The 19065-nt window shown below is 40.6% G+C and overlaps 1 protein-coding gene across 5 annotated transcripts in view; it reads left to right on the forward strand.

The window, feature by feature from the left end:
- The first annotated feature begins 15076 nt into the window (after positions 1–15076).
- LOC121723465 (BTG3 associated nuclear protein) overlaps positions 15077–19065 on the forward strand; it is a 58143-nt gene continuing 54154 nt past the window's right edge. For 3 of the 5 annotated variants that reach the window (XM_042109159.1, XM_042109160.1, XM_042109162.1), the window contains exons 1-3: positions 15079–15238; positions 16720–16798; positions 18924–19012. In XM_042109159.1, coding sequence (XP_041965093.1) covers positions 16726–16798; positions 18924–19012 — 162 coding nt within the window. In that variant the 5' untranslated portion in view covers positions 15079–15238; positions 16720–16725. Of the gene's footprint in view, positions 15239–16719; positions 16799–18923; positions 19013–19065 lie in introns of all 5 variants that reach the window. The other 2 variants (XM_042109163.1, XM_042109161.1) reach the window with 2 other exon arrangements.

Consider the following 19065-nt stretch of genomic DNA (forward strand, 5'->3'; position numbering starts at 1 on the left):
AATGGAGAGAATGAGAGAGAAAGTAAAGATGAGAGAGATGGAGAGAATGGAGAAATTGAGAGAGAAAGTAAAGATGAGAGAGATGGAGATACAGAAAGAGGAGGAGAGGATGAAAAAAATGCACACACACACACACACACACACACACACACACAGACAGATTGACCAACATATGGAGTGGGCATGCAGGAAGTACCCATCATGCACCTGTCCTGGTCCAGCATCCCAGTACACCCTCATGGTATTCTTATTATCAATAAATACTTTGCATTGTTATTAGGGGCCAAGCAGCGAAGCTGAGAGGCAGCTATTGTGCTAGTCTCTTGTCTTATTATTTCTCTGCCATGGGAGTCTATGACAGCCCATAGAACCGTCTGGTAAAAAGTTTTGAAATTTGTCCCGCTGATTGATCATCAGTAAGGTCACAAATTTTATCCGATCGTCACCAAACTTGACACACATTATCTTCAGACCATGCCTTACACATGCAATACTTTCTGGAGCCATTTTTAAAAGCGTTCACCCTTGACAGCCAATCGAAATTGGCGGTGAAGCAGCCAAACAGGAAGTGAGCTCATATTTCAGCAACCGTTTCATGTATCACCAAACTTAGAGTCCTGCCGAGTCGAATCCTTCAAAGACAAGGCAAAGCTTCTTCCTAGCATACGGAAAACACACAATGGAACAGACTAGCGAGTGTGCAGGCAGCTGCAGGTGCATTATTAAAAATGATGTGTGCACACAGGATTGTGGGTGTTCCAAGCACGCAGAGGATACACGCATGCATACTCGAAAATCTCAGAACGAAGGACTCATGACCCTTTTAGGACGATGCTAAAAAAAATCGGTGACCTTTAACCTCTAGGGGGCGCTGCAATTAGCAAAACTGCATTCTCGCCTGTAGCTCAAGTTGAAGTTTGATGTGTTTGGAATTAAAACTTACTAGTGGTATCTAGTAATACTTTAGGAGGTCTTTAGACCTACACATGCAAACTTGTGACATCAATAATTGATTCGGCCGCTATATTGGATTTGATCAAAAACACTAAAAAGTACGGCTGTCAAAATAACTGATTAAAAAAAAATAGTGCAGATTAATCGATTCCGTATGACCTTTGACCCCGAGCCGTTCTAGTCAGTAACCATTAGACTGTAAAATGAAGGAGAGAGAAGAAAATGTGCTGCCTAGATCATTGATTGGAACATTTACTTTTAAAAAATGGCCTGATGGTGTTGATAACAATAAAGTATTGATTAAAATAAAGTCCTCTGCAATGTCTGCAGCAAGGAATTTGCATATCACTGGAGTTCGTCAACTCTAAAGTCGCACATCAATGCAAAGAAATAGTGTTGACATTGAGGGGAGTGTTAATTTATTTTCAATGTGTCCCCTAGGTTATATCTGTGGCCTGAAATGCCTTGTACATGTATGTGAAAAAAAAACTTCTTCCTGAAGCACTTTTGAATTAATATCCTCAGCATATTAGGTCATATCATAGATTCGTATGGCCATTATTTGAACAGTGAAAATAATAATAAGGCCCCAGCTGTGGCACAACTGGCTGGGGCACCGGCACCGTACGCCGGCGACCCGGGCTCGATTCCTGCCCTATGGTCCTTTCCGGATCCCACCCCTGCTCTCTCTCCCATTCGCTTCCTGTCACTCTCCACTGTCCTATCATTAAAGGCATAAAAAGCCCCCCCAAAAAAATTAATAAGCAAATAAAATAAAATAAAAATAATAATAAAAGAGTTTTTGAACTTTAATGTCACTAATGCTGATTATTCAATGATTCATTTGAATTTAAATATTTAAAATACTTTCACAGCAAAAATTATATATGTGATTAATTTAGATTAATTAATCACAGAGTATGTAATTAATTTGATTAAATTGTTTAATCAATTGATACCCCTAATACTTAGCCTACTTTTTAGAAATTCTGTTGTCAGTTGTAAATGGATGTAAAGAGCCCTCTGTTGGTAGTTTCATGTATTTCATGTTAGATCCAGTAAGATTTGAAGACCAGTAGCCTCCTACTCAAACTCTTTGAAATGAATAAGACTTCTTAGCTTCTATACAGACTTGTTACATCTACACACACACACACACACACACACACACACACATACAGACGCCTAAACACATACACAGATATTCACACAGACACACATACTGGCATACAAGTACGTGCACACACTCAATTAGTGTTAATTGAGTAGGCCTATATATAGGGTACTGAAAGAGTTGCGAGAGCAAGACTAGTACAGCTCCCTAGTTGTAGGTTACCACTTTTATAGAAATGAGGCTTAAACCAAACCAGGGTGTTGCTTTATTTTTTTGTCTCTTATGTCTTTGGTCAACATTGGCCATACATGTGGTAGAAGCCTCGAAATACTGTAGTGCAGAAAGACAAGACGCATCATGAGGAAAGGTCCGAGAATATTCACACTGGGACAATTACTTTCGGCACAGGGAATATTTCACTGGGTCGAAATCTGGAATATGAGAGACGATATGTTGGAGAAAACACTACAGACGATGGCTCCATTAATGTTAACATTAATGTTAAATTAACGTCCACGCCTGGTGGGTGGACAAAGCAGCACTGGTGACTTTATGGCCTGGGATTGTATGCGACCAAAGTAATCATGCACTAATGACCTCATGAAGTTCTCGGCACAAGGCCCTGAATGCTCTTCACTCCAGTTAGACAGCGGTAAGAAAAGTATTGGATAACTTGTTTTTGTTTACAGTGCACACTATAACTCGCTGTTGACAATTAGTAGCCTAATTCAGCCGATTCCTTGCAGCCCTTTCACTTGCAGTGTTGGCATCAATAGCTTGAGACCAGGCATTCTTTTCTTTTTTCTATTCAACAGGTGGCACACCTCTCTCACTACGCCAGCTACGTTGAGAGTGTGGCTACTTTGTGAAGGACTGCAGTGGGCCTTGTGTTTCTCGCCACTTTTGATGGTTGTGATGTTATAAAACAGGTAGGCTATGGTTTTCCTGTCACATCAGAGGATTTTTTAATTTTCATCAGAGTAGGAGTAACATTAGCCCATAGAGATGCCATCAATCACTACAAAACAACCCCATATTTTCACACCTTATTAATGCCTTACTTTTGACATTAACCCCCTTCTATAATGGTAGAAATGTGCATTGATTTAGGTCGATTAAAGAGGAAAGCCTACTGAATTTACCCTTTTGAATTCCCCTTAACCCCCCCCCCCCCCCCCCCACCCTTAATCAAGGAATCCATTAATTAACATTTAAACAAGATACTTAATTCCTTAATTATCCACTTGATCACAACAAATAAAGGGAACCCATGACTTGACACCTTAAATGTAAGATGGGTTTCACATGCACCTTAAAATGGCATTGTAAAATTAAGGGTCACTTAATAAAGTGGCTTTGTTATGTTTTAGGTGTAATTTGAGGTAAATTTGAGTGCATCACATTTCATAGTGAATCAACAACAAAACTAAGAGAATGCAAAGTTTAAATAAAATTGCAGCCACTTGAATGTGACTAATTTGTGAAAGTAGGCCTTTTAAAATAATCCTTGGTTTGCTTGTTTATGATTATTATTTATTTATATAAGTATTATCAATAAATACTTTGCATTGTTATTAGGGGCCAAGCAGCGAAGCTGAGAGGCAGCTATTGTGCTAGTCTCTTGTCTTATTATTTCTCTGCCATGGGAGTCTATGACAGCCCATAGAACCGTCTGGTAAAAAGTTTTGAAATTTGTCCCGCTGATTGATCATCAGTAAGGTCACAAATTTTATCCGATCGTCACCAAACTTGACACACATTATCTTCAGACCATGCCTTACACATGCAATACTTTCTGGAGCCATTTTTAAAAGCGTTCACCCTTGACAGCCAATCGAAATTGGCGGTGAAGCAGCCAAACAGGAAGTGAGCTCATATTTCAGCAACCGTTTCATGTATCACCAAACTTAGAGTCCTGCCGAGTCGAATCCTTCAAAGACAAGGCAAAGCTTCTTCCTAGCATACGGAAAACACACAATGGAACAGACTAGCGAGTGTGCAGGCAGCTGCAGGTGCATTATTAAAAATGATGTGTGCACACAGGATTGTGGGTGTTCCAAGCACGCAGAGGATACACGCATGCATACTCGAAAATCTCAGAACGAAGGACTCATGACCCTTTTAGGACGATGCTAAAAAAAATCGGTGACCTTTAACCTCTAGGGGGCGCTGCAATTAGCAAAACTGCATTCTCGCCTGTAGCTCAAGTTGAAGTTTGATGTGTTTGGAATTAAAACTTACTAGTGGTATCTAGTAATACTTTAGGAGGTCTTTAGACCTACACATGCAAACTTGTGACATCAATAATTGATTCGGCCGCTATATTGGATTTGATCAAAAACACTAAAAAGTACGGCTGTCAAAATAACTGATTAAAAAAAAATAGTGCAGATTAATCGATTCCGTATGACCTTTGACCCCGAGCCGTTCTAGTCAGTAACCATTAGACTGTAAAATGAAGGAGAGAGAAGAAAATGTGCTGCCTAGATCATTGATTGGAACATTTACTTTTAAAAAATGGCCTGATGGTGTTGATAACAATAAAGTATTGATTAAAATAAAGTCCTCTGCAATGTCTGCAGCAAGGAATTTGCATATCACTGGAGTTCGTCAACTCTAAAGTCGCACATCAATGCAAAGAAATAGTGTTGACATTGAGGGGAGTGTTAATTTATTTTCAATGTGTCCCCTAGGTTATATCTGTGGCCTGAAATGCCTTGTACATGTATGTGAAAAAAAAACTTCTTCCTGAAGCACTTTTGAATTAATATCCTCAGCATATTAGGTCATATCATAGATTCGTATGGCCATTATTTGAACAGTGAAAATAATAATAAGGCCCCAGCTGTGGCACAACTGGCTGGGGCACCGGCACCGTACGCCGGCGACCCGGGCTCGATTCCTGCCCTATGGTCCTTTCCGGATCCCACCCCTGCTCTCTCTCCCATTCGCTTCCTGTCACTCTCCACTGTCCTATCATTAAAGGCATAAAAAGCCCCCCCAAAAAAATTAATAAGCAAATAAAATAAAATAAAAATAATAATAAAAGAGTTTTTGAACTTTAATGTCACTAATGCTGATTATTCAATGATTCATTTGAATTTAAATATTTAAAATACTTTCACAGCAAAAATTATATATGTGATTAATTTAGATTAATTAATCACAGAGTATGTAATTAATTTGATTAAATTGTTTAATCAATTGATACCCCTAATACTTAGCCTACTTTTTAGAAATTCTGTTGTCAGTTGTAAATGGATGTAAAGAGCCCTCTGTTGGTAGTTTCATGTATTTCATGTTAGATCCAGTAAGATTTGAAGACCAGTAGCCTCCTACTCAAACTCTTTGAAATGAATAAGACTTCTTAGCTTCTATACAGACTTGTTACATCTACACACACACACACACACACACACACACACACATACAGACGCCTAAACACATACACAGATATTCACACAGACACACATACTGGCATACAAGTACGTGCACACACTCAATTAGTGTTAATTGAGTAGGCCTATATATAGGGTACTGAAAGAGTTGCGAGAGCAAGACTAGTACAGCTCCCTAGTTGTAGGTTACCACTTTTATAGAAATGAGGCTTAAACCAAACCAGGGTGTTGCTTTATTTTTTTGTCTCTTATGTCTTTGGTCAACATTGGCCATACATGTGGTAGAAGCCTCGAAATACTGTAGTGCAGAAAGACAAGACGCATCATGAGGAAAGGTCCGAGAATATTCACACTGGGACAATTACTTTCGGCACAGGGAATATTTCACTGGGTCGAAATCTGGAATATGAGAGACGATATGTTGGAGAAAACACTACAGACGATGGCTCCATTAATGTTAACATTAATGTTAAATTAACGTCCACGCCTGGTGGGTGGACAAAGCAGCACTGGTGACTTTATGGCCTGGGATTGTATGCGACCAAAGTAATCATGCACTAATGACCTCATGAAGTTCTCGGCACAAGGCCCTGAATGCTCTTCACTCCAGTTAGACAGCGGTAAGAAAAGTATTGGATAACTTGTTTTTGTTTACAGTGCACACTATAACTCGCTGTTGACAATTAGTAGCCTAATTCAGCCGATTCCTTGCAGCCCTTTCACTTGCAGTGTTGGCATCAATAGCTTGAGACCAGGCATTCTTTTCTTTTTTCTATTCAACAGGTGGCACACCTCTCTCACTACGCCAGCTACGTTGAGAGTGTGGCTACTTTGTGAAGGACTGCAGTGGGCCTTGTGTTTCTCGCCACTTTTGATGGTTGTGATGTTATAAAACAGGTAGGCTATGGTTTTCCTGTCACATCAGAGGATTTTTTAATTTTCATCAGAGTAGGAGTAACATTAGCCCATAGAGATGCCATCAATCACTACAAAACAACCCCATATTTTCACACCTTATTAATGCCTTACTTTTGACATTAACCCCCTTCTATAATGGTAGAAATGTGCATTGATTTAGGTCGATTAAAGAGGAAAGCCTACTGAATTTACCCTTTTGAATTCCCCTTAACCCCCCCCCCCCCCCCACCCTTAATCAAGGAATCCATTAATTAACATTTAAACAAGATACTTAATTCCTTAATTATCCACTTGATCACAACAAATAAAGGGAACCCATGACTTGACACCTTAAATGTAAGATGGGTTTCACATGCACCTTAAAATGGCATTGTAAAATTAAGGGTCACTTAATAAAGTGGCTTTGTTATGTTTTAGGTGTAATTTGAGGTAAATTTGAGTGCATCACATTTCATAGTGAATCAACAACAAAACTAAGAGAATGCAAAGTTTAAATAAAATTGCAGCCACTTGAATGTGACTAATTTGTGAAAGTAGGCCTTTTAAAATAATCCTTGGTTTGCTTGTTTATGATATCTATTTTAACAGAAGGTCGTCTTAATAAAGTTTCCAGTGCTATACCAGGAAGTTTTAGCATTGTCTGCATGGAGCAAGCTTATTTAACAGTCTCTTGATGTGTCCTGTTTTGGTATTGGTCTGTCCTTCAGGCTTTTCTGTTGGCATACATTTCATGAATTGATTTCAGTAGCTTGAGTTTACAGTTAAACTTTCCTGGGTGAAGTCCAAGCAACTTACCAGAGGAATGGAGGCTAATCGGCTACATTGTCGGTCTAGAGGCCACTGGGGTCATCCTTAGGGTCAGTGAAGAATCCCTCAAACTACTACTGCTCCAACTACAGAAGCACCTTCTACAGTTGCCCAACTTCGACAAATTCAATGAACCACTTATTACAGGTACCATCAGTACCTTTTTCAACTGCACCCCAATACAGTAGAAGCCCTACTCCAAACCTTTTATTTTCCAACTCTGTCTCTTTATTCCAATGTGTGTCATTTCATGTGTGTATTAAAAAGTGTGTTTGGAATTTAAGTTGTCAGATCATTTGTTCAAGCTGCTTGTTATGAGCTTTTGCTGAAGATGTGTCATGGTTTAGCCAGAACTGGAAGTTTAAAATTCTACTGCCATATTGCTGATATGAGCACAATAATGGAGATCAAGTGTTTAACACAATCCAATTGGAAGTCTTTGTTTCTACTCAAAATGTGCCACAGGCGGGGGTAAGGGTTTTGGGAGTTTGTGTACTCATCCTTCAAATTCTGTTTAGCTTAATTTCTCTCAGAGTAAAAAAAACCCTGAATACCAGAATAATGGAAAGGCACCCATTGAGTTACTAGCTTTTCCTATTATTCCTCTCCCATTGGGAGTCTATGGCAGCCCATAGAACGCCTGGCTAAAAAGTGCTGAAATTTGGCAGAAAGTTTCGGGACACTGCACTGACCACTCACGCTAATTTACGGATCTCTAAAGCCAGCCGTCTAGCGCCACCAACAGGTCAAAATTTGGCTGAAAATTGAACTGCTCGGTCTAAAGTTATGAAATTCGGCGCACTGATTCAGGGCTGTCCCATAATCACTCTCACCAATTTACAGACCTCTACGCCCAACACTCTAGTGCCACCAATGGGTCAAAACTGTACTCGCATTCACGTATGTGACCATTGAGGATGTCTGATTTTAACCAATCAAATACAGTTGGAATCGCTGGACCGACCTGAGTTCAATGACCCCTATTACGTCATTTTCCGCAATATTGGAGCTCCGCCATCTTGGATTTAGTACAAACTCTACAAAAAGTTTCAGCGGTTACAAATTTCATCCTATTTTTGCGGAACTTGGCGGAGATGATCTTCAGACCGACCCGCACAAACGATACTTGTTTTTAGTAACTTGGATTACTAATTTACTAGATTTTTAATTTTAGTTTATTTGCCCGTGACAGCCAATCAAATATGGCGATGAAGCCGCCAAACAGGAAGTGAGCTCTTATCTCAGCAAGACTTTGATATATGAAGTCCAAACTTGGTAAGGGGACTTAGTAACTGATTGTGATGACTCACTAGGAAATTGGAATCATTTGGCCTCTATAGGGGGCTCTGCAATACAGAAAGTGAGCTCATATCTCAGCAATGCTTTGATGTACAAAATTCAAACTTGGTACAGGGATTTGGTATCTGATAGTGATGACACAATAGGAAATTGGCATCATTTGGCCTCTATAGGGAGCGCTGCAATACAGGAAGTGAGCTTGTATCTCAGCAACGCTTTGATGTATGAAGTCCAAACTTAATTCAGGGACAAAGTAGCTGATTGTGAGGACATGCAAAGAAAGTGGTCTCATTTGGCCTCTAGGGGTGCTGTAATAAAGAGAGTGAGCTCACATCTCAGCAACTCTTTGGTGTATGAAGTCCAGAGACATGGTAGCTGATTGTGAGAACGCACAAGGACATTGGTGTAATTTGGCCTCTAGGGGCACTGTAACAAAGTAAATGAGCTTATTTCTCAGCCATTCTTTATCAATTGCAATCAAACTTGCTGTGAGTGCTTGCTCATGCCATGGCAATGCCATTCCTGCTATAGCGCACTGCTAGGCCCCCACATTGCTGCTTGCAGCTATTCACCCCTTGCAAGTGACGTCACGTTTTGTTCGCACCACAGCAAAATAGCCTAGTGGACGGCAAGAACACGAATCAAATCAATGGGTTGTAATGGGACATATCGCACAGCTAGGAGATTATAGTGAGATTTAACCGTAGTAATGCCCTTCCACGACTGTTGGCTTATTGTTTGGAATACAACAACATCCCATGTTCTTGCATAGATATATTTTGGTTTGTTTTCTTTGTGTTTCGGGAGTATTTCAACCACAATTGCATGCTTATCTCCTCAGTGTATGAAGCACAGCAGCGGTTGCTATAGCAACCATAGACTCTGAACAGGACGGCAGATAGCACTTAGGCAAAGTTTTTGGCAAGATCTGAATGTAAACAGATAATACCGTTCAAGTTTTTTTTTAATTTCCTATTTCTTTCAATTCTTTAACTTAAGATGTAAGAAGTAAGTTTATTCGCTGGGCAACGTACAAACTGACGAGTTACATTAGCCCTAGCACTATGAGCTACGATAAACGTTAGCTAGAATAGCTAGCTTCTAAGTGTGGCAGCTAGTTATTATTTCATGTTCTGATATGACATTCTTAACGTTTTGACTATGTAACAACTGATAAAAGCAAGACAAATAAAGTAACCAAATCGCTTTGCAATATTTTAGTCCAGAAATACTTATGGGTGTTCATTTACCATAATGTTAATTACAGTAGCCTAACGTAACGTTATCTCCCCTTGCTGTTACCACCAGTTTTAATAACTTTACATTTGCGATCATGACCCATTTCATCTAACAACACCACTGGCATCTTCTTTGACTATCAGACCCCAAACAGCAATACATTGAACTACAAAGATGTTATAGTAATGGTGTTCAGTTCATCATAATCTTTATGACATAATGTAATTTGCCGTCCGTCTCCCATCTTTTTGCCGTCCAGCATGGAGCCGTCACGTGACTTAAGTCACGTGTCTGCAAGGGGTGAATATTTGCCATTGTGATTGTCACATGTTGATATGTAAAAGACCCTCAGTAAACCAGCTAATTTTCCTGCAGAAATAATCAGAGGGCCTACAACCCTGGGACTGTGTGTTTAGTACTCCCTCACTCATCACATTAATCATGCAAATTCAAATGAATGCTACTAAAGTAACCAGACAGCAGCCAATCTTCACCTATGATCTTCACTCTGTCAAGCTCAGTCTGAGCTGGTCTGGATGATGAACTAGTGTATGGAACTATTGCATTATGAGAATAGAGAAATGAGAACTGTGGAATGATTGTTGTAATCTGCTGTCGGTTTCTACTCGGCCACAGAGATATTCATTTTTGTGCATTTTTATTTTAATCTTTGGTTGTGTATGTGTGAGTATCTATTCATAGTAAATTCATGAAAACAGCTGGAATATCCCTAAGATCATCCTGTCAGTGTAAACTGTACAGAACATATCATTCAACAAGTCAGAACCATATCCACGCCAGATCAGAGGCAGATTAAAGACAGCTAATTTAATTGAGTCCTAGTTGTTTACCAGCGTAACTTGAGAAGATTGAAAAAAAAAAAAAATATCCAATACCAATCAACTGAAAAATATAAAATGAATGCATCAAAGCAGCTATTTGATCTGAAGTCCACAGGTATTCTCAGGAGCGTATCACGGTTTTGTTTGAGTGTAGTTTGAATCCTATAACCACTCGTCGTTCTTCAGCTGTTGAGTGACATACTGGCAGAAGCACACGCCACGGCCACCTTCCAAGTGGCCGTGTGAGCTGGTCATGTCCAAGGGGAAGTGCCTTTTGGCTAAACAGCGGGCATACCCTGGCAAGAAGAGGAGCAGGGCCCTTTGAAACATCTCTGGCTGGCCGGCTCCTGGAAAGTCTCATTAAACATGAGCTTGCATCCATCCAAAGATACATACACGAGGCACAGTTCGTGACTCACAGCCCATGAGGACCTTCTCCTCAGCAAGAGCAACATTAGCCTGATAGGCATATTGCGTAAGTCTTCATTTCTTTTTCGCACAAAATGAATCTATAAAGCCAAGCAAGTACGGGTAGGGCATAAATGCTTACCAATGGCCGATATGAATCCATATTTTTAGCCAATAAAACTATTATCATTGAAATTATAGTAAACATAAAAAAATAATAAAGCAGCACACACAGACAACAACAACAACACCACAGATGTCATAGACATTACCTTTGTTTGGGAAAAACTGTTAACATGCCTGATTGCTGCAGTGTACTTATCATTGTGTAGTACTAGGCGCAACTGGTCTGGAACGCTATTACTGAAGAGACCTGCTTCCCACTCATGGAGATCTTCCCCCTCATTCACAGCTGAGAGAGGCTGCAGAGCTTTCCCATTGTAGACAGAGGGCGGCTGGTAAGGCACCACACTGGAACCTTGCATCTGGTGATTGGGTGTGCATAGAACTTTCAATAGTTTACTATGGAAGTCAGGGTCTTTAGTGTCCAGGTCTGTTATGTGGCAGAGATGCAGCGGGACCAAAGGTGTGCACTCCAGGCAGTCTCTGAACAGGGACAAGTTGGCCTCCAGCAGACACCAGCGACTCCTCACAAAGTCCTGACTGAGGACAAGAAGCACTTTCTGAGATTTCTGAATGCAGTTTGTCATGTTCTCCAGGATGCTGCAGCCAGGAACAAAGTCTCTCTCATGGTAGCAGGTCAGTAGACCACACTGAGGAGATTCTAGCCAGGTAATGAGTCTTTGTGTCCATGGCGAGTCACAGCTGCTGTAGCTGATAAAGACATGAAAGTGATTGTGGTGAATTTTCATGAAGATCCCATGTGTTGTCAGGCAGAAGTCGAAGGATGGTGTTGTGCACATGCGCAGACATGACACAGGCCTACTGCAAATTATTTAATAATATTTGTGACAGCTTGGTGAGCTCATCCACCAATATAATTTATTGAGTGTATACTGATTGGCTACAAGGGGGTCTGCCATTTACATAGGGGGCAGACGCCCGGCCAGGGTTGGCCATATGAAAAAAGGAGGTGTTTTGATAACTTACAAAAACTTTCCCCAAGAGGAAAATCCTCAGAACGTGCGCACCTTCTCCCCAAGGCCTGGGTCGTGGGTCTCCGCTGCAGAGGACATCCATCATTCACAACTCCTGCCTGGCCACACTTAGTCTCTGTGCATTTTTTCAGAGCTGTACCAGGAGGACTTGTGAATAAAAGGCCACAACGGCCACTTCTCATCTCAGACCATTCTCCGCTGGTTTTTGTTCAGAGTGCTAAGTTAGAGTTAAAAGTTAGTGATTTTTTTCCACGACATGATCTCTGTCTGTCAGCTCTGGGGGTGATGGACGGTCACCTAAAGTACACGATGGCGGAGTGATGAAGTGAGCCTCCCCCTCATCTCTTTCCCCCCTTTATCACTTTCAGTAATGCCTGATAGAGATTAAGGGTGGAGTCGAATCTGAATACAGTAGTAGTAAAAGCACAAATAGTCTTTATAGGTGCAGTCAGCAATTTTGCATGACATTATGTTTGTGTTTATATTTATATTTAAACATCAACATTATGCACTTAATACACTGCTCAAATTAAAAATTAAAGGAACACTTTGAAAACACATCAGATCTCAATGGGAAAAAACTCATGCTGGATATCTATACTGATATGCACTGGGTAATGTGTACAGGGTAAAGGATGCCATGCACATTATTTTTTGGTAATGAAAATGATCAACCTATAGAGGGCTGAATTCAAAGACCCCCACGAAAATCAATGAAAAAAGTGAAAAAATGATGCGACAGGCTAGTCCATTTTGCCTAAATTTCATTGCAGCAACTCAAAATGGTACTCAGTAGTTTGTATGGACCCCACATGCTTGACAATGAGACGGCGGATGGTGTCCTGAGGGTCTGCTCCCAGATGTGGACATTGGAGTGGGTAAGACTGTCTTTAGTGGCAGGCTAGCACATACCGTTGACTTGCGCTAGCCTAGCACCTGCGAACTCTGCAATGAGATGGACTGGATGAAACGTGCTGAAAACGGTCTCCACTGATAAATATCACACTTGCTTACTTGGAAATGAGGTCCTATGTCCAAAATCCTGAACCACCCCTTTAAGAACACTTTGTCAGTTGTATGTACTTAAATGGTAACACAAAATGGTGTGGTGAAATTAAATCTTTTTAGGATTTTAAAGCCAGAAAGTGCTTTGTAACCAAGTTACAGAAAATTAGCATCACTTTTTAACCAAAAGTTATCATGATCAAACACACGGTTCTTAAAATATAACATTAAAAAACTCATATAAAAGTGTGTCTATACTTGTTTCCTATAATATTGACCAAAGATTTTGTGACTGACACGTTTTGACATACTTATAAGATGTAAATGTTTTAACTCATGGTAACAGAGTTACAAATGTTCCTGTTGTTAAAACAAGATTTAATTGTGTAAATTGTTTCCATCATGTATTCATTAGTAATAGTATGTTTTATCATAATGAAAGAAAAAAAAACACAAAGTAGATGTACTGCATAGTGGTACACAATATGACCAGTGCTCAGTGGACAGAATTTCATGAAATTTGGCATGCACCCAGAGGCTTTCAGTGTGACCATACACATTTAGTTTGGTGCTGTTCAGAACACCTCAGCGGAAGAAAGAATTCTGTGACTTTGCTGTAACTAATGAATGTGTGCTGTAACACATGTAGTAACGGATTACATGTAATCTGGATTATGTAATCAGATTACAAAAATCAAGTAACTATAATCAGCTCAGATTACAATAGAAAAATTGTGTAATCAGATTACAGTTACATTGTTGGGGATTACCTGATTACATTTTATCATGCAAACAATGCAACTTTTTTATGATAGCCTAGCTATCTTTTAATTTGGCAAGCTTTGGGCTTGCCGGTTTGATCCCCGAGCACTAGAAAAAATGTGGGCGGGGAAGTGGTTGAGCACTGCTCTCCCATGCCCACATCCACGGCTGAAGTGCCCTTGAGTAAGGCACCTAACCCCTCACTGATCCCTGAGCGCCGCTGTAGCAGACAGCTCACTGCTCCGGTTGGTGTGTGCTTCACCTAACTGTGTGCTCATTGTGTGCTTCATCACACTGTGTGTTCACTGTGTGCTTCACTAATTCACAGATTGGGAGACCAAATTTCCCTCACGGGATCAAAAGAGTATCTATACTTACTTACTTATTTACTATTGGAGCAGGTCTCTCGGCACACTGCCTGATCTTTTCCTCCTAATCTTAATGTATAGCCTCTTGTTTTAGTGTTATCAAAGATCTTTAATATACCGTCTCTGGTGTTACCGTTTACTTTGAGAGGTCTCTAGACTTTATTATTGCACTGTTGCACTGATTGCCTCTTGATTAATCACCCACTATGTGGATATTGTTTTTAGAATTGATTTAGATTAAGTGTTAATTTGTATTTTAGTATATTCTTTATCTTCTACTGTCCTTTTTGCTTAGTTGTGTTTTTTATATTATATACTTTTAATTACTTTTTTTCTGCTGTTAGTGAATGTGTGTGTGATGTCTGTATGCTACTGAGACCTTGAATTTCCCCTTGGGGATCAATAAAGTATCTATCTATCTATCTATCTATCACATGCAGTGTGCAGTAACTACAAATGAATGTGTGCTGTAACACATTGAGTATTACTAATACTCAATGTGTTATGCATTAAATCAAGTGCATGGCTGATATATTTTGGGCTGTATCTACCATGAAGGGAAAACATAATTAAACCACCTAAACCATGTATGGTCTGAAAGCGATACCTCAAGATATGGGTTTTGACATTTCCTACCCTCCATGACTTTGCTGCCCATGCATAATAGGGTATAGGTCAATCAGGTGTAGGCCTATGCTTCAGCTTCATCTGTAAATCCCTGATGTCCATCATGCATTTTTGTGTTATAGACACACATAGCTATCAGAAAATAACAATAAAGTTGGGTGGCCTCAGTTGGCACCGATAGGAATCCTCACTGGGTGGGTAGCCTGTGCACGTTCATTTCCCAAGGCAGTTGTAGTACTCAACTCCGCCTCTTGCAGTGAACAGGAAGGCCGAGAAGCGAACCGTTTCAACCGAGCTCAGGCAAGGATCGTTTTTCTCGCGAGGAAGGGCGCCATTATCGGAATCCCTACAAACAACACGAGAATTCATCATTCACACGGTAATATAACCCAATCTGACACAGTACATATCTCGAGAGGTTGAAGCGGTGTGTGCAACCTACTCGAAGTTGGTGTTGGCTTGAGGATACAAATGGCAGAATCTTCCTCAATCGAATTGAACTTGATAGCCTTGTTAGGGACAACGCTACTTCTAACGAGGCCTAGAAACATTTGCTAGCTTGCTTACCTCTTTACAGTAACATTAGTGCTTGCAAGCCCTAGTTGCTAATGTTAGCCGAGTAGCGCTATGCTAGCTAGCATAGCATATGTCCCAGCTACCACGGAAAGCATGAGTCATTTTGGCATTGGAACAAACTGCCCAAATACCTCAACAACAACAAAACGTGTAGCCTGCAAATGTCGGTTAAAGACAAATATGGTCTGATATTCACCCGATGATGGATTAACTTGTATGAACGACGACACAGCTCGCTAAATGTTAGCGAGAATGCTATGTTAGCATGGTAAACAGAAAACTAACATTGTTTTCATGGCAGCTAAAGAGCTTCAATTGCAGCACTGTTAAAGGAGCGGCGATGCACCATAAGCAATTCAGTAACTTTATGACGAAATGCGCTTTTAATTTAATAATTAAACGGAACTAGCTATTAGTGTTTAGCATTAAAACGTGACTTGGCGTCATAACATTTCATGTCAGACTTCTTAGCCGATAACGTTAAGTTAGCTAACGTTAACCCGCTAACTTATGTGTTATGACAAGGACAAGTAATCATTCAAGTTATTGCACATAGTTTAACAGCAATAACAACTCATTTTTTCTTAATTTATGAGATTAACGTTACGTACATACCAAGTTAACCTTTATCATTTTAGAATTAAAGGGGTAGGTTGCAAGATAGCTGCTGCTAACTAGCAAAGATGTACTGCCTGAAGATGATGTCCCCTGAGCATTACATTGCACCTTTCTCTTAACCCTCAATAAATTCTGATTTTGCACACCATGTAATTTGCTGTCATTTTTAGCAACACATCGTTGTGAGAATAGTTTGATTTAGAATTGGCATCTTACTTTTTCAGTGAGCTGTCTTGAATTTCCCCTTGGGGATCAATAAAGTATCTATCTATATCTCTCTATCTATCTATCTATCTAGGTTTGAGTCTTAAAAGCACACATCTTTGTAGTTGTCTCCATAATGTAACCTTATGCCTTTTTTGGTTTGACTGATTGTCAGGATAAGAATTTTTTGTTATGTAATCTTCTACTAGCCTGGTATGATTTCTGATTAATTTAATTAGTCAGTTAGAAAAAGTGTGAGTACATTCAATGGCATCATTGAAACCCCTATTCAGTACATCAAGTTGCTAGTAGGCTATTGGATGATGAACAAGAAAATCTGGGATCCACACACCTAATATCAACATTGTCATAAAAGTTTGTTGTAGGCAGTCTTTTATTTCTGTGGAGCAGAACCACCATGGGTATGACTTAAAAAGGTCATCAGTATTGGTTTTCTTGTAGGTCTGCATGATGGCAGAGCACGACTTGGTGGAGATGGTCCAGATAGCTGTGGAGGATCTGGGACAGGAGGACCAATCAGGTAAGATAGATAGATAGATAGATAGATAGATAGATAGATTACTTTATTAATCTCCAAAGGGAAATTATGGTGTTACAGCAGCAATTGATGTCAACATTTATCACACACATACCACAACTCAAAAATAAATACATTTTGGATATGAACGTAGTCTCTATGCAGTTGATTGTAAACTGAGCCTGGACTCTCAATATGATTCTCCTTTCCCGCCACAAGGGGTAGTCGTTGTAAATTGTTATAGCAGTGGACAGGTAAAAAGTGCAGTAGAAGAGGGGTTTAGTAGATTAAGTGGCAAGGGCTGCATAAGAAAGGTGGGGGAGGATTGGGATTGGGGGGCACCAACAAGGAGCACCCAAGAGCAACAGGGGCAAGGAAAAACTCCCTTACTAAGGAAGAAACCTTGGGCAGATCCACGGCTCAAGGGGCTAACCCAACTGCCAGGGGTCTTGGTGTGTGTGTTGGGGGGATGACAAGGGAGATGGGATAGTGTGCTGTGTATGTGGGGAGAGGGCAGTGTGCAATATGTGTGTTGGAGAAGCTTCCTCATGAGACAATGTGCTGTGTATGGGGGGGGGGGGGGGCAGTGTACTGCAAGTATGGTGAAGGGACTTACTATTGCAAGCAGAGTACTGTATGTATGATGTATGTGAGTGATGACAGTGAAGATGTGTGTGTGGGCGGGAGGGGAGTGGAGCAGTGACTGTGTGTGTGTGTAGTGTGTGTGTGGGTAGGTGGGGGCAGTGTGCTGTAAGTATGTAGAGGATGTGTGTTGAAGAAGATCCTGAAGACAATGTGCTGTGTAGGGAGGGGGGGGCAGTGTGCAGCAAGTATGTAGAGGAGGCTTACTGTAGCAAGCAGTGTGCTGTATGTATGTGAGGTGATGACAGTGATGATGTAAGTGCGTGTGTTTTGTGTGTATGTGTGTGTGTTGGGGATGGGGGTGGGAGGCAGAAAGGCTAGGCAATCAAGGACATGGGTAGATAGATGGAGGAGAAATCAAAAATAATAAATAAAAAGTTCTATGGAGATGTGCAAAAGTTGGAGAAAGTCAGATATGTGTGTGTGTGTGTGTTTTCACGTGTGATGAAATAAGAAAATAAATAAAAGGTCTGTAGCATAGGGAGAGGGATGTAAAAGTGCTAAAAGTCATGTAGGTGTGTGTGTGGGGGGGTATAGTGTGAGTTCAGAGTTGGGAAATGTTTGAGAGTGCTGAGGAGTGAATGTGTGCAAAGTCAGTATAGTGTGAGTTCAGAGTTCGGATGGCCTGGGGATAAAAACTTCTCCTGAGTCTCTCAGTTCTGGCTTTGTGACTACATACATGTAGGTGTCTTCTTGATTTCATCGGTAGGAATAATCCATTGTTAGGATGAGAAGAGTCCTTCAGAATCTTTTGGGCTCTTAGGAGTACTCTTCTGGAATAGATATCTTGTAGAGCAGGGAGTTGAGTTCTAATAGTACGTTCAGCTGAGCGCACTACTCTCTGCAGAGTACTACAATCTCTAACTGTGGAGTTCCCATACCAGGTGATGATGCTACCAGTTAGAACACTCTCAACCGCTGAAGTGTAGAAGGCCTTCATGATGGATGTAGAAACTTTGAATTTCCTTAGCTGATGAAGGAAGTAGAGTTGTTGACCAAGGTATTTAAAACTTGTGACTCTCTCTACAGGTTGCCCGCTGATAATTAGTGTGGTGTAACTGTAGTTCTGCTGATGCCTTCTGTAATCCACAACCATTTCCTTGGTTTTATTGACATTCAGTGTCAAGCTGTTAGATTGACACCACTGTGCCACCTCATCAGCCGGACCTGATGGAAAAGTTGATGGTGTTCAACTTTACCTTGGTCCTCCTAAAGTCGTGAGATCACACTCGGTCTCCTTCCCATTCTTAACACACCCCACAACTGCAGAGTCATCAGAGTATTTCTGCAGATGACATGTTGCAGAGTTGTGCTGAAAGTCTGAAGTGTATAGTGTAAAGAGGACTGTAAGATATATCTTCGGGTCACTGGTGCCACTTTCTTTAATTTTCTTTCAGGTTGTGTTGGCATTTTCTCCTTTTAAAACCCCATAAATGTGTCTAAATCAAATGGTTATTGATATGATGTGTGCTGTCATGGTCCACAGCTGTTCTAGAGAACCATGAGGACGTAGAGGGAAAACCTGACAGAAAGCGCGCAAGGCTGGACATTTCCAGCCAGGATACCTCTCTGAAGGTACTTATCACTCTCACAGGAAGAATATGATATCCAGAACACTATTTGCATAA

The sequence above is a fragment of the Alosa sapidissima genome, chromosome 11 (assembly GCF_018492685.1).
Source record: "Alosa sapidissima isolate fAloSap1 chromosome 11, fAloSap1.pri, whole genome shotgun sequence".
NCBI classification, from domain to species: Eukaryota; Metazoa; Chordata; class Actinopteri; order Clupeiformes; family Clupeidae; genus Alosa; species Alosa sapidissima.